Source organism: Pantherophis guttatus, chromosome 4, assembly GCF_059756535.1.
Source record: "Pantherophis guttatus breed Tessera chromosome 4, ASM5975653v1, whole genome shotgun sequence".
NCBI classification, from domain to species: domain Eukaryota; kingdom Metazoa; phylum Chordata; class Lepidosauria; order Squamata; family Colubridae; genus Pantherophis; species Pantherophis guttatus.
The window spans coordinates 21,075,588-21,088,640 of NC_142066.1; the positions used below are offsets into that span (position 1 = coordinate 21,075,588).

Here is a 13,053-nt window from a genome sequence, read left to right on the forward strand (position 1 = left end):
CTCTCTTTTTATAAAAAGAAGCATACCAACATTTCTAGAGAAATGGCAAAATGATAATATATATCCTCATCACATCTTACCTGAGGAATTTTGTAGATTCCCAATACAGTTGCCATGTGAAGAGAGATGTCAGGTGTCCCAATTACTGCAGCCAAGGTATTTGTGATCCCACACTTGTAGTTAGGGATGAATTTGCCCTGAGTGAAAGGTAGAAGCATTGAGGCAAAGAAAGTCCGGCTTGGTTTAAAATTGCTGTTAAAAATGTGGAAGCCCAGCGTGATGTTGGGTAGGATCTGGGGATTTTCATTTATCTCTTTTACAGTAAACACTAAAGCAAGGATATGCTGGTAATTCTGAAAAACTATTCTGTAAAAGAGAATTAGAAACAGCACATTAAGAAAGGTCTTTATCACATTAATGCACTTACAATCCTTTCGTACAATATATTTTGTGGAATGTGTGAAATAATTCTTGTTTCTATATGTGAGAATAGTTAACTGCAGCTTTTTAAGAATGGCTTATATGCAAAAGGAAATTGCTACATTTTGGTACCTGAAATAAAGAATGATGAAACATGTCATGGGAAATATATGCTTTTTCTTCCTTAACGGGAGTAACAGCTTCATATTTGTATGGAATTAATTTGTATGGAATTAGGCCATACATACCTGTATATTAATAGATATTGAGATGTGATTTGTTATAAATGGAGATTTGATCTCCATTTCTGCTATTTCAACTTTACTTTGAAACGGAAGTAAAATATAACATCAGATAAAATAAACTGAAGCATCCTATTTTAAATGTTTCTATCAGGAGTTTTTACCACCAGTGGAAAATATTTCAAGAATGATATGATTTACCAGCAAAGTTCAGAGCTTGACAGTAAATTAACGATATACTTACAGAAGTCCATCATGAATTACCTGCGAAGGATGTTGAGTGAACTCAATGGGGTCAGAAAATATCGCAAATGCAGAAATAATGCCAGCAATGTTAATATCTCCAAGCTGATGATAGGTGTGTCGAATAGGAAGAGGCTCCCAAAAGTCACATTGAAGGATAGGAATCTTGCACATCATTTTAGGCAATACTATTAACAATATCTCCACGAATAGTAACATCTTCGATGAGTGTCTTCTTTCTATGTAGAAATGCCTCTGTCTGCTACAAGATCTTTGAAATAGACCAGAGAGATCTGCCTCCTGGAGGTGTTCTTCAGACAAAACTAGGGAGTGCAACAGACTATCAAATCAACTCACAGAGCTTGGGGGCTCCCAGCCATGGGTTGGAACAGGATGGGGACAATAATTATCATTTTTCAGCGTCATTTGCTCCTATTTTCATGGAGTCCCTTAGCATTTGGAAGAGGCAAACTGGTTAATTTCATAATTATAGTGAGGCAGTCACATATGCCTCATTCACAATTTCAAGACATGTCAGGACTTGCAGAGGCAGGAACGCATGAGCCACAAGACAAAAAATAAAAACATTAGATTCATAAAGCGAAATAGAGCTGTAAATATATGTATGTGTAAAGGCATTACTGTAATTCTATTCTATTCTATTCTATTCTATTCTATTCTATTCTATTCTATTCTAGTCTAGTCTAGTCTAGTCTAGTCTAGTCTAGTCTATCCCATCCCATCCCATCCCATCCCATCCCATCCCATCCCATCCCATCCCATCTTATTCATTCTTACACTACACTACACCCCATTCTCTAGCCCATTGCATTCCACTCCATTCCAGCTGATGTAATGTAGTTATTTGTGGGCATTCGTGGAATGCCTTTTCATCACAGGTTGATTGCTTCACTTTTTAAAAATCTATTGTTATTTATTTTATATACTGTATTTTTCAGAGTATAAAATGCACCTTTTCCCCCCTAAAAGGGGATGAAAATTTAGGTGCGTCTTATACACCAAATGTAGCCCTGCCCACCCACTGGACCCCACCTTTTGGCCTGTGCCTCGCAGTTACCTCCTTCCAAGCAAACAGCAAGAAAAAACAGCTCCTTTCAGCTTCAGCACAGACTAATTAGCACAAGTTGATTAGCTCGGCCTCCCGACTCTCAGCTGATTTGCTCTAAGCTGTTTTGTGCAGGGCTCTGCTGCTTGCTCCAAAGAGGTAAATTGCTGGAGCAGATTTTTTTTCCTTGTGCTAATCAAGCTATGCTGAAAATGAAACTGAAAGTAAAGCAGGCTATTTGCTGTTTGCTGCAAGGAGGCAAAATTAGGCAGAGGCAGAGGGAGATTTCTTTTTCTTCTTTTTCCTCACCAAAAATGGTAGGTGCAAACAATGGGAAATTTAGGGCAAAAGAGGAGAGTTCAAGATTTTAAACACAAAAGAAAGAAAGGAGAAAGAAAAAGGCAAAAATAAAAATGGGAAGGGAGAAAAAGAAATGAAAGAGAAAAATGTTATACATATTTAGAATTGAAATATGAATAGTAGTAAGAAATAAATGGGAAATCATGATTGTAAAAATGAAATGAATAATAATTGGAATATTTCTCTTCGTATTTTTGAAATCTAGACAATGATAAGTTTTTATTTTTTTATTTTTTTAGAAATATGAATAAGTATAAACTGTAACAATTGAAATACCTTTAATGGTATATAGTGGTGAAAGTAAAAAGAATTAAGTTGTAGCTTGGATAATAACTAGAACATTTTTAAATTTAATTAGGGAAATTGTAATGATTGACATATTTTTAATTATACTGTATATTGTGATGAAAGTAGAAATGATTAAGTTGTGATTTGGAGGATTATATGGGAAAAACTATGTGGGTTATTGGGAGAGTTTAAGATGTGAAAATGAGTAACATAAGAAAAGAAAATTATTTGGTTTATTATTATTGGTAAATATAATTAATTGATCTGTAAGAAATTGGATTGCATGGAAATAATTGTAATATTCATGTTCATATTGATTAATATACAAAAAAAGATAGTTATATAACTAATTACTTTATATTAAAATGTTGAATTTGTATGAAACAATTGTAATATTACATAATTAACCAATGTGTGGATGGATATAAAAATAGATGACAATGGTAAGGGGTATAATATAGAACAGAAGGGAAAAATTGAATTTGATTAAGATTAGAGATGAGGATGAAGGGTAATATTGATTTTTTTAAAAAAATAGATGAGGAATAAATATGGCAAAAATGAAATATAGAAATTGTAAATTTAATTGAAATGACTAAACACTGGTTAAATTTGTGAACCAGCCAAATACTCTGTTCAAAGAAAATACATGTATGTTTGTATCTGTGTTTGTCTAAAAAATAAAAAAAAACCTTTATAAAAAAAACAAAAAAGGTAGGTGCATCTTATACTCTGAAAAATACGGTAATCATTGGTATTTTCATGATTGATTCTTGTACACCATCAATATTTTTTTCTGGAGACCCATAGGAAGATATGTGAAACATCACAATGAGATTGGTAGGAGTACGAATTTAACAAATCTATCAATTATAATTCTGGTCCAACTAAGAGTGCCTTTTATTTATTTCATTCATGAGTTCAGGATGAAATTGAAGAAAATATCCTATGGGTGCAATATAAACAAAAAATAACGCAAGTTTGCATCATACAGACATCGAAGTGGGGAATGATACAAATTGCAAGTTCCCACAATCCATGAGACTACAAAATATTGAACCAGTCAGGATTAAAGTACTGGCAGTTGTCAGAATTAGACTCCAGTACTGTATTCTAATCCCTGTGTCACCACAGTTCTATGATGCCTCACTTAATGATTTCACCATTAATAATGAATTTTGAGGTCCCAACTGTGGTTGTAAGTTGCAGGCTGCCTGAAGTTTCAAATCATGTTGACAAATGTCTCAGCTAGAGGGCAGAGTTTGGGCCTCAAAATCTGTCTTCTTCAAAGGCAGAAAGTAAGTTTGCAGGTGTGGAGAAGCGAGGGTTAGGATGAGGGGGAGAAACAATTGTTCACTGAGACATCCCATCAACTGGCACTTAAAATCATTGTGTGTCTCTCATTCAAGGGTTGCAAAACTATCTACTCAAACAGACTTATGACCATTGAACCTCCGGTTCTACACAGTTATTCAAAAGCTCTTGCAAAAGCTCTTATCTACTCAAACAGACTTAGGACCATGAAACATGGTGTTCTACACAGTCATCATACTCAACTGAAACTCTTAAAAGGAGATATTATGCAAATTGGATACTAGCATGTATTGGACTTCTGATGGAATTTAGTTGAATTTACTATAATTATTTTTTTGTGCCAGAGATTTCTTTGATCTTTGCTATTGAGAAGAAGACATATGTCCAGCTTTTTAATTTACCCCATGTTTTGAAGGTGACGACTACAAGTGGTGTGCATCAGGGAATTCCCTCTGTCCGATTGCTTCAGAAAAAAAATCATAGACCTTCCCTGTTTAAACAAATTCTCATTTCTATTTAAATGCACTTCTTGTCAGCGTTCCAAATTAGGCTCTCTTCCAGCGCTGACATGAACAAGATGAAGCATAGAGCAGAAGCTTGATTTATTGCTGAGATGAACTTTTACCTAGTTTTTTGAAAGTTAGAGATAGTGTTTCCTGGGTGACGAGGGTGGGGGCCACATTCCTGTGAAAAGAACGTGCTGGGATGTAGAGATGGATCTGCATGATGGCCAATGGGACATTGGAGTTGGAGAGCGGAAGAGGAGGGGGTTGGAAGGAGGGGCCAGTTTGGCTGCAACTTGAATCAGGAATGTCGGATTCTGCTATTCTTAAAATAAAAGTGATTCATTAGAGACTTTGCGCTTGAGAATGAAGTTTATTTAAGATAGCCCCGAAACCTGACACTTCTTTTTATACATTCTATTCCATATGAATTAAGATGATCAGTAAACACAATTTTGCAATTCATATTTAACCAATACATTTAGTCAGAGCTGACCATAACATACTAAAATATGTCAATAAATCTATAATATCAATAAATACATCAAAACATTAATTTGTTCTGTAATTAATCCTTTTATAGACCTCAGGTTATAATTGCCTTCCAAAAACAAAACCTTCCAAGCTATCCAAATCTGAGGGGATGGGAAAACATAGAACATCACTGTCTCTGTACAACGTTCTCTAGCTTAAATGTCAAAGTGGTGAAGTTCGCCAACATGTACATAGAAAGAATAACAGGCAAACATAATTGATGTTTGCCTGATATTATGAATTATGTCAACATAAAGAATTCTTGTTGATTTTTATTTGGTGCATAAATTACTGTAAGTAGCATTTGTTTCTGTTCTATCTCCAATTCCACCATCAAAATTCTACCTTTGTCATCTGCATATCTTAGATTTGATTTGATTTTTTCCTTTACATATATGGCAATACCCCCTTTCTTTTTATCTGCTAAAGTTGTGTATAATGTTCCTAATTTTCTATTTTCTAATAATTTTCTATATTCTTTTTGTATATGAACCTCTTGGACGCATATCACTTCAACCCTTCCAAGCTATCCAAATCTCCAGAAGACGGGGCAACATAGAACATCACCGTCTCAATACATTTTTCTCTGGCTTAAATGTTGAAGTGGGGAAGTTCCCAAACATGTACATATAAAGAATATCAGGCAAACATAAAGATTTATTAAAGCTTTCTCTTCATGAGTTGGTGCTTATCATTAAGCTCAGGTCTCATCACAATGATAAAACACTTGGGGGAAAAGATGCACACCAATAAGCCAGCACTGGAGGAGATCATGGAGAAGATCTCCACAGCCAATGTATATTTTCCCCGTGTGCTTAGATAGGTTGGAATAAAACACAGCCAAACACTGCAGAAGACCAACATGCTGAAGGTGATGAATTTGGCTTCATTGAAACTGTCAGGTAAATTCCTAGCTAGAAAAGCAGCAGAGAAGCTAAGCAGAGCAAGAAAACCCATAAAGCCCAAAACACAGTAGAACATGACTGAGTCTTCATTGCACTCCAGGATAAGTTCTTCAGGTATTGAATGTGCATCAAAATCTGGATAAGGTGGGGATGTTATCAGCCACACAGCACAAACACATATTTGAATAAGGGAGCAGGATAATAGAATGAAACTGACCATCCTTCCCCCAACCCATTTCCTCAATCTGGAACCGGGTTTGGTGGCCATGAATGCTAGAACCACAACAAAGGTTTTGGCCAATACAGAAGAAACTGCCACAGAAAAAATGAGGCCAAAAGCTGGTTGTCGAAAGAGACACACAATCGTATTGGGCCTCCCAACAAATAGAAAGACACAAAGGAAAGAGAGGAGAAGAGAAAGTAGGAGTGTATAAGTGAGATTCCTGTTGTTGGCTTTGACAATGGGAGTGTTTTTGTGTTTCATGAAGATTGTTATTACCAAAATTGTAATTAAAGAAAAGCAAAGAGAAAGAACAGTCAGACTGATCCCTAAGGGCTCTTCATAGGACAAAAATATGATCCGCTTTGGAATGCACATATTTTTCCCGGGATTTGGATATTGATCTCCTGGACATGGAGAGCAGTCATCTATGTCTGAAAAAGAATACAGTGGAATTGATACAGTTGATTACAGATAGTGTTGTACCCCAAAGACTTAATCCCATTATATTTGGAAATTTCCTACCCTTCTCCTCTGATATTTTCCCCTCTGGACATAGATGGCAATCATAGCAACAAAACAACTTCCCTTCTTTCTTGGCCTTACTGTGTCCTGTCTCACAAGGATCATTACACAAAGATAGAGGTAATGTCTATTAATGAATGAAGAAGAATATTTTAAGATACAAGGAGGAAAGAAAGTGCTTGGAGAGTTACTGTGGAATCAAGAGATTAAAAATGGGTAGGAGGATGACATAATTTTAAATGTAATTGCTCTGAAATTATAATTAATTAAATCTCTACAATAATTGTATTGTTAGCCTTTGTTAACCATCATCACTCTTCATAGACAATTTCTGTGCTAGTTAGGTAAAGACGTTGGTTTTCTCAACTTCTGAATGTTGATGTCAGCAAAGTGATGAGATTTAGTGTGCTGGCTTACAGCTTTTACTTCAAAACCATGAAAACCATTGTCCATAATTAACAGGGAGCCAGGAAAGTATATTTCCTAATATTCAATAGCAATTGTTAGAAAATGGTTGATATTTTTCCTTCCTCAGGAGATTTGTACCAGGGTTATTCAGAGCTCTGAGACTTTCATCAAAAATTATATTTAAATGAAGGCAGACAAATTTAGATTCAAAGAGCTAACCTGATTAAAGCCTACTGGCCATGTGATGAAATCTACAGAAATATTGAAGAACTTCTCTGCTGGAGCTGTGGGATCTACCATTCCAACTTTGACCCTCGCAAAAGACTGATTTGGGAATGTGATCCAGTTGATAATATCAAATCCACCAATGAATTCTCCATTTGTATCAAAGGAGATCTTTTCACCAACACTGTTGTTGAATCTGACACTTCTCAGAAAAGAATGAACCTGAAACGCAGAGGAAATCAGAGAGGAACAAACTGAGGGAGGGAGAAATAATTCATATATTCAAAACATACATATAAATGTTTCTTTAAACAAAGACATTATAAACACTTTTCTATTTTTGTTGTAGGCCAATATCAAATAAATAACATAACAATCATACTAAATAGCGTTAGAGATTACATAACAGATTTCTGGAATAAAATTAAGATAGAATTGCAAAATAAACAACCACAAAAAAAAAAATTAAGCTCTGTAATTTAATCGCAAAAGCTACTTAAGCCTGATCACTTCTAATAAATATATAATAAATACTATGATGCATAAAACAACCATATCATTAAACTCATTTTATACACTAGCAAGGTTATATTCAAAATGGTACAAGTTAGGCTTCAGCAGTATGTGAACTGAGAACTAAGAAGTAGAAATAATTTTTTTGAAAAGGCAGAGGAACTGGAGATCAAATTTCCGGCATTTCCTGGATTATGAGAAACAATGTAGTTCCAGAAAACCATCTATTTCTGCTTTATTGATCATGCTAAAGCCTTTGATTATGTAGATCACAACAATCTGTGGTAAGTTCTTAAAGTGTTGGGAGTACCAGACCATCATAACTGTCACCAGAGAAAACTAATGTCAGCTGTGCCTGATTCAGCTTGTCATCTCACAGGCTTCCTGCCGTCAAAGGCAGGAAGAGATGGGGAGGATGAAAGGGCAATAAAGCTGTGTTTGTAGGTGATGGGAAATTGGGAAGGGGAATGACAGGTGACAATCTTGTTTGCACCAGCATCCCAAGGACAAGCACCCTGAGAAATATGTGAATTATCCGCAAACACCTCACCATTTTCAAAACATCTTGGCGAGTTGTGATTGACTGGAAATGGAACTGGTCTCCGGGGGGGGGGGTAAGAATGGGTTGTGAGTGAATCTTTTTTGTATCTTGCAAGTACGGGAGAATTCAGAGCTGCCTTGACATTACTGCAAACAACACCTTTAGTAAAAGAACCCTTTGCTTTAACTAAATGGAGTCAAGGGTCTTTCTTTCCTAAGGGTTCAGATTGGGGCAGATCTGACACCTGCATGCCAGCCAAGAAACAACAGTTAGAACCAGAAATGGAACAATTGATTGGTTCAAAATAGGAAATAAGTACAATAAGGCTATATATTGTGACCTTGCTTATTTAAATTATATGGAAAGTACATTTGCGAAATGCCAAGCTGGATGAATCACAAGTCAGAACTAAGATTGGTGGGAGAAATATCAACAATCTCAGAAATGCAGTTGATACCACACTAATGGCAGAAAGTGAAAAGGAACTAAGAGCCTCTTAATGAGGTAAAAGAGTAGAGTGCAAAAGTTGGCTTGAAACACAATATTAAAAAAACTAAGTTTATGGCATCTAGTCCCATCACTTCATAGCAAAAAAAGTGGAAGAAATGAAAACAGTAACAGATTTTATTTTCATGGGCTCCAAGATCACTGCAGATACTGATTGCAGCCATGAAATTAAAAGATGCTTGCTCCGTGGGAGCAAAGCTAAAGCAAACTTAGACAGCATATTAAAAAGCAGAGACATCACTTTGTCAACAAAGGTCTGTATATCTATTGTTTTCCCAGTAGTAAAGTACAACTGTGAGAGCTGGAGCATAAGGCTGTGCAGTGAAGAATTGATGCTTTCAATTTGCGGTGCTGGAGAAGACATTTGAGAGTCCCTTGGAGTACACACAGATCAAATTGCTCAACCCAGCTAAGCAGAGAGTGTCCACATCAGCACATCATACCTAAAAACCCTGGAAGTGGCTAGGCAACTGAAGGGCAAGTAAGCAGGGGGAAAAGGATAAGGATAACACTTGTGAACAGGGAGGAAAGGGATAAACTTTCAAGGCAGGGAGTAGAGGGTTAAGAAGAAAGTATTTCCTAGAAAACTGCTTGAGTTTTCCAACAAAAAAGAAGTGCATATTACTTCAAAAAGGGCCAAAAACACTTGTAAATTCTAATTTTTAAAAAAATCTCTGTATTTCCTTTTTTTAAAGAAAAAAAATTATTTTCATTTTTTTTTTCAGTTTTTCAATTCTTTTTTCAATTTTTAAATCAATTTCAGTGTCTTTTTTTTCAACTAAATATTGGATGAGATGGTTAGATAATGTCATCAGCACAAGGAACTTTAATTCTGGAAGACAGTGGAGGATAGGGGGGTCCAGCGTGCTATGGTTCATGTGGTTGCAAGACTCCAACAGGACTTAGCGACTGAATACAGGAGTTCATTATTTAATAACTGCTTGTTCAGCAATCATCTGAAATTGCAACAGTGCGGAACAAGCGGTACTTATGACTTCCTTATTGAGCTCGTATGATCATAATCCTGGAAGTCAGTAATTAGTCAAGTGCAGAGGTGGTATTCAGCCGTTTCTGACAGTTCTGGAGAACTGGTAGTGGAAATTTTGAGTAGTTCAGAGAACCAGTGAATACCGCCTCTGACTGGCCCTGCCACGCGCACCAAGCCACGCCCACAGAACCAGTAGTAAAATTTTTTGAATCCCATCACTGGTCAAGTGATGTCACAACTTCTAACTGCATCACTTAGCAATGGAAATTCAGGTCCCAATGACCATCATTAAGTAAGGGCTGCCAGTAATAATGGCATATAATGGAAGATAGATACTTTTAGAAAATAAAATCTAAAATTTATTTAGAAAATAATTTTAGGAAATTATTTTCCTAAAGGTAAATTAGGTATATTCTACCTAAGAAAGTCTCATTAGAAGAAGTTAGGCAATGGGAATTGAGGACCGAAGGGCAATGACATTTCTTTTATTGGATGCATTAAAGTAGAGCCAGAATCAACACCTACAGGAGATGCTGGAATTTGAAATCCTGCATTAAGTAGATGCTGAATTTGATGGCTTACATGTCCATCATTTGAAGTCTATTATTGTTTCATCCCATTGGAGTTCATTTCATATGTTTCAGAAAAATTAGGCTCAAAATAACATCCCATTTTGGTCGTCTTTTATTAAGTGCCCTGAGATATTAAAAACTCCTTCCTTCCCTTCTTCTCTCAGAGCCTTATTCTTAGAAGCATATAAGGTGGCTCTCATTCTTCTCCATCCATTTGCTCTAAAACTATGCATCTGTTGTTGAGAATATCTGGGTGTAGAAATGATCTATGAAGAGGTCAGAACCCTATGTCTCATAGAAAGGGAACATGAACTGTGGTGGCACAGTGGTTAGAATGTAGTATTGCAGGCTACTTCTGCTGCCTGCCAGCTTCCTGCAGTTCAGCAGTTCTATTCTCACTGGCTCAAGGGTGACTCAGCCTTCCATTCTACCATTCTAAGGTTTGATATATGAGGACCTGGATTGTTGGGGGCAATATGCAATATGCTGACTCTGTAAACTTCTTAGAGAGGGCTGTAAAACATTGTGAAGTGGTATATAAGTTTAAGTGTTAAGTTAATTTTATTGAGAGAAGCATATTCTAAGGAATTTTTTAAAAAGCCACTTACAATTTTAATATCAGCATATGAATGTTTTGATTAGTTAAATCTCACTTTTGAATTCTCAGACTTCAATATCCCTGGAGAATATTGTTTGCTAGAGTTTATGGACACATGTTGCAACTACAGATATGGTGGTTTCTGCACTACTCTGCTAACAGACTTACCTGCCACCATATTTGATTGTGAAAATGTTTCTTTCTTTCTTTCATCATTGTTGATTCTCTAGATTTTGATATAGAGAGAGATTGCAAAGCATGTGCCACAGCATAGACTGCATTGTAAATATTGTAACTCTGGCTACTCATGCGTGTTTCAAACACAGATGTAGGAAGGGTTTCAAGTTTCTCCTGTCCAGTGCACTTTTTCTCAGACTCCTCCATTTTTGAGTTTGGGAAGAAACAACCGAATGCCTGCTCCCAGAACACTTTCCGAAAATGATCATTCTGATTGTTGGTTGGATTTAGATTTTGAAGAAATTCCTGGAAGTTTTGGATCTCCTTTGTGTGAACGGCAAAGGATAAAGCACCATGCAGAAAATGGATATCCAAAGATTTATGAACGGCAACTGAAGTGTAATCTGTTTGAGCATTTATAAGCCAGATCTTATTCTTCCTTGGGATATCCTCCACTTCTGAAAACTGGAGGAAAGTTCTCAGAAGTGATAAGGACTGAATTTCACCATATAAGATTATCACATTGGCTGTGCTGTTCATGAGAACATGGTATATGTGTAATCCTTCATCTATGGTATCAGTAAAATCACTGTAAAAAGCTACATTTGATAACTCTGCTATGAATTCAATGCAGATGCCATACTCAGAAAATGTGGGGAGTATCTCCTGGACAAATTTCTCTCCTTTCTCATCCTTTACTACAAGAATTCCAATCCAGATCCATCTGAAATACAGCAATAACTGCAGGAGGCCCTTACGTTGGTGGGATTCATTCGGAAACATTTGTTGGAAGAAAACAGCTTGAGTCTCTTTATCCATGATTGGAGCAGAGCCATAGGTCAACTACAGAAAGATAAACATATGCAATTGCAAAGTTCTTTGTGAGCCTCTGAAAACGTATATATTCATTTCAGTTTGGTGTCTTTGACCTTATACACTGAAATTATGCAACTAGTTGTGTTTATTAGCAAATATCAATCAAGATTCAATCTTGAGGTATCAGAAATATTCCAGGTATATTCCTGGAAGTAGTCTCATTGTGAATATTTCAAACTTGAACCTTAGTTCAATGTCTGGAATTGGGGCATGTTTTGCTGTGCCAAATATCCCCATTGTCAGTTCAGAATTACAAATGTTCATATGGCTATTCTGATCCAATCAAGCAAAAAAAAAATGATATCTACTTATCTAAACGGTCTCTCCTTTTTATAAAGAGAAGCATATAGATGTCTGAGGAGGTATGGCAAAATGATAATGTCTATCTTCAGTACATCTTACCTGAGGTACTTTGTAGATGCACAATAAGGTTGCCATGTGAAGAGAAATGCCAGATGCCCCAATGACTGCAGACAAGATTTTTGGGACTCCACACTTGTAGTTAGGGATGAATTTTCCCTGAGTGAAAGGTAGAAGCATTGAGGCAAAGTAAGTCCAGCTTGGACTAAAATTGCTGTTAAAAATGTGGAAGCCCAGAGTGATGTTGGGTAGGATCTGGGGATTTTCATTAATCTGTTTTATAGTAAATGCTAAGGCCAGGATATGCTGGTAATTCTGAAAAACTATTCTGTAAAACAAAATTAAAAACAACACAGTAAGAAAGGCCTGTTTTACATTATGTGCCTTGCAATAGTTCAGTATAGCATATTTTGTGGAATGTGTTTAATAATTCTTATTTCTATGTTCTTATATGTGAGAATGGCCCACTATCAAACCACAGCTTTTAAGCATGATTTATGTGCAAAAAAAAAAAAAATTGCTACATTTTGGTACCTGAAATGTCAAATGAAAAAACTTATCATGGGAAATATGTGCTTTCCCTTCCTTAATAGTAGTAACAATTGCGTAAATTAAGCCATACATACCTTTATATTAATAGATATTTAGATGTGATTTCTTATATATGG

The 13,053-nt window shown here is 36.0% G+C and overlaps 1 protein-coding gene across 1 annotated transcript; it reads right to left on the reverse strand.

The window, feature by feature from the left end:
- Positions 1–4,686: 4,686 nt before the first annotated feature.
- LOC148113873 (vomeronasal type-2 receptor 116-like) lies at positions 4,687–12,565 on the reverse strand. Its single transcript, XM_087891563.1, has 4 exons — positions 12,428–12,565; positions 7,248–7,475; positions 6,621–6,747; positions 4,687–6,529 (listed from the first exon to the last, which is right to left on the reverse strand). The coding sequence occupies exons 1-4, from the start codon at positions 12,563–12,565 to the stop codon at positions 5,631–5,633; spliced, it is 1,392 nt and encodes a 463-aa protein (XP_087747689.1). The 3' UTR covers positions 4,687–5,630.
- Between the last annotated feature and the right edge of the window lie 488 nt (positions 12,566–13,053).

Excerpts from the sequence above, each read along its gene's own strand:
- LOC148113873 (XM_087891563.1), bottom strand. The coding sequence starts at position 12,565 with ATGCTTCTACCTTTCACTCAGGGAAAATTCATCCCTAACTACAAGTGT. Across the intron at positions 7,476-12,427 it reads GCATCTACAAAGTACCTCAG|GTTCATTCTTTTCTGAGAAG; the intron begins GTAAGATGTACT and ends TCTGCGTTTCAG. Across the intron at positions 6,530-6,620 it reads GAAAATATCAGAGGAGAAGG|ACATAGATGACTGCTCTCCA; the intron begins GTAGGAAATTTC and ends ATTCTTTTTCAG.